The 906-nt window shown below is 45.6% G+C and overlaps 1 protein-coding gene across 1 annotated transcript; it reads right to left on the minus strand.

Moving 5' to 3' along the window:
- Nucleotides 1-252: 252 nt before the first annotated feature.
- On the minus strand, nucleotides 253-738 carry LOC111672975 (GON-4-like protein). The gene is made up of 2 exons (XM_023430575.2): nucleotides 511-738; nucleotides 253-429 (listed from the first exon to the last, which is right to left on the minus strand). The coding sequence occupies exons 1-2, from the start codon at nucleotides 715-717 to the stop codon at nucleotides 268-270; spliced, it is 369 nt and encodes a 122-aa protein (XP_023286343.2). The 5' UTR covers nucleotides 718-738; the 3' UTR covers nucleotides 253-267.
- Nucleotides 739-906: the final 168 nt, after the last annotated feature.

The raw sequence follows: 906 nt of genomic DNA on the forward strand, positions 1-906 counted from the left end.
CTACATCGACTCAGTAACAGAAAGCTAGCTGTTTAACATGCTAACTTCAGTAGAATAAAAGATGTGATAGTAACAAGAGTTAACGTTGATGCTTCTTTCCACCTCTGGAGACAGCTCTTTGTGAGTAAAGGAATGAAGTTTGATGCTGAACTCACAATGTTTCTTCTAGACTGGTAAGTAAACAGCTATTAATGCTAATGTTAGCCATGTAGCAATAGCAAAAACCTACATATATTAAAAGTAATGATCAGCTGATTTGTGAGGCTGTCAATGGTCATCATCTACCTTTTCCATGTCCTCACGTGGGGGGGTGGGGCTTCCCTGCAGTACTGACACCACCTGTTGGTAGAGGGATGAGCTTTCTCCCAGGCTTCGCCCCAGTTGCCGTAGGAACCGTCGGCTGCGTTCAAACATCTGTTGCTCCAACAACTGGCAGAGAAATACAACAGAGGAAGAGAGTTCACACAGGTTCAGGTTGAACCTGAGTGGTGTCAGAGTGATGTCACTCACCAGTCCACAGCGACGGGCCTGTCCTCGGTTCAGGAAGGCAGCAAAGTCTCTGAGCAGCTGAGGCCAGGGCTGCAGCACACAGCTCAGTCTGTCATACAGAAGCTCTGGGGCCCCAGAAGTCCCAAGGGGCCCCGTTGATGAAAATTGATCCAACACCTGCAGCAGCTGCTCAGAGAGGCCCGGAGACGCCTGCACCACTTCACACATCTGCACAGAAAACAGGAAGTACAAACCAAAACATGATGATGATAACAGTGACAGGAACACATCATCAGTTCTCTGGACCAATCAGGAACTACCTGAAATAATCTATCTATCTATCTATCTATCTATCTATCTATCTATCTATCTATCTATCTATCTATCTATCTATCTATCTAATTTTTACACTGACAG

This window comes from Seriola lalandi, unplaced genomic scaffold (genome assembly GCF_002814215.2).
Source record: "Seriola lalandi dorsalis isolate HSWRI2012SDOR001 ecotype SW California unplaced genomic scaffold, Sedor1 jcf7180002009401, whole genome shotgun sequence".
NCBI classification, from domain to species: domain Eukaryota; kingdom Metazoa; phylum Chordata; class Actinopteri; order Carangiformes; family Carangidae; genus Seriola; species Seriola lalandi.

Coding starts and splice junctions, on each gene's coding strand:
- LOC111672975 (XM_023430575.2), bottom strand. CDS start 717: ATGTGTGAAGTGGTGCAGGCGTCTCCGGGCCTCTCTGAGCAGCTGCTG. Junction 430..510: donor AGGCCCGTCGCTGTGGACTG/GTGAGTGACATC, acceptor TTTCTCTGCCAG/TTGTTGGAGCAACAGATGTT.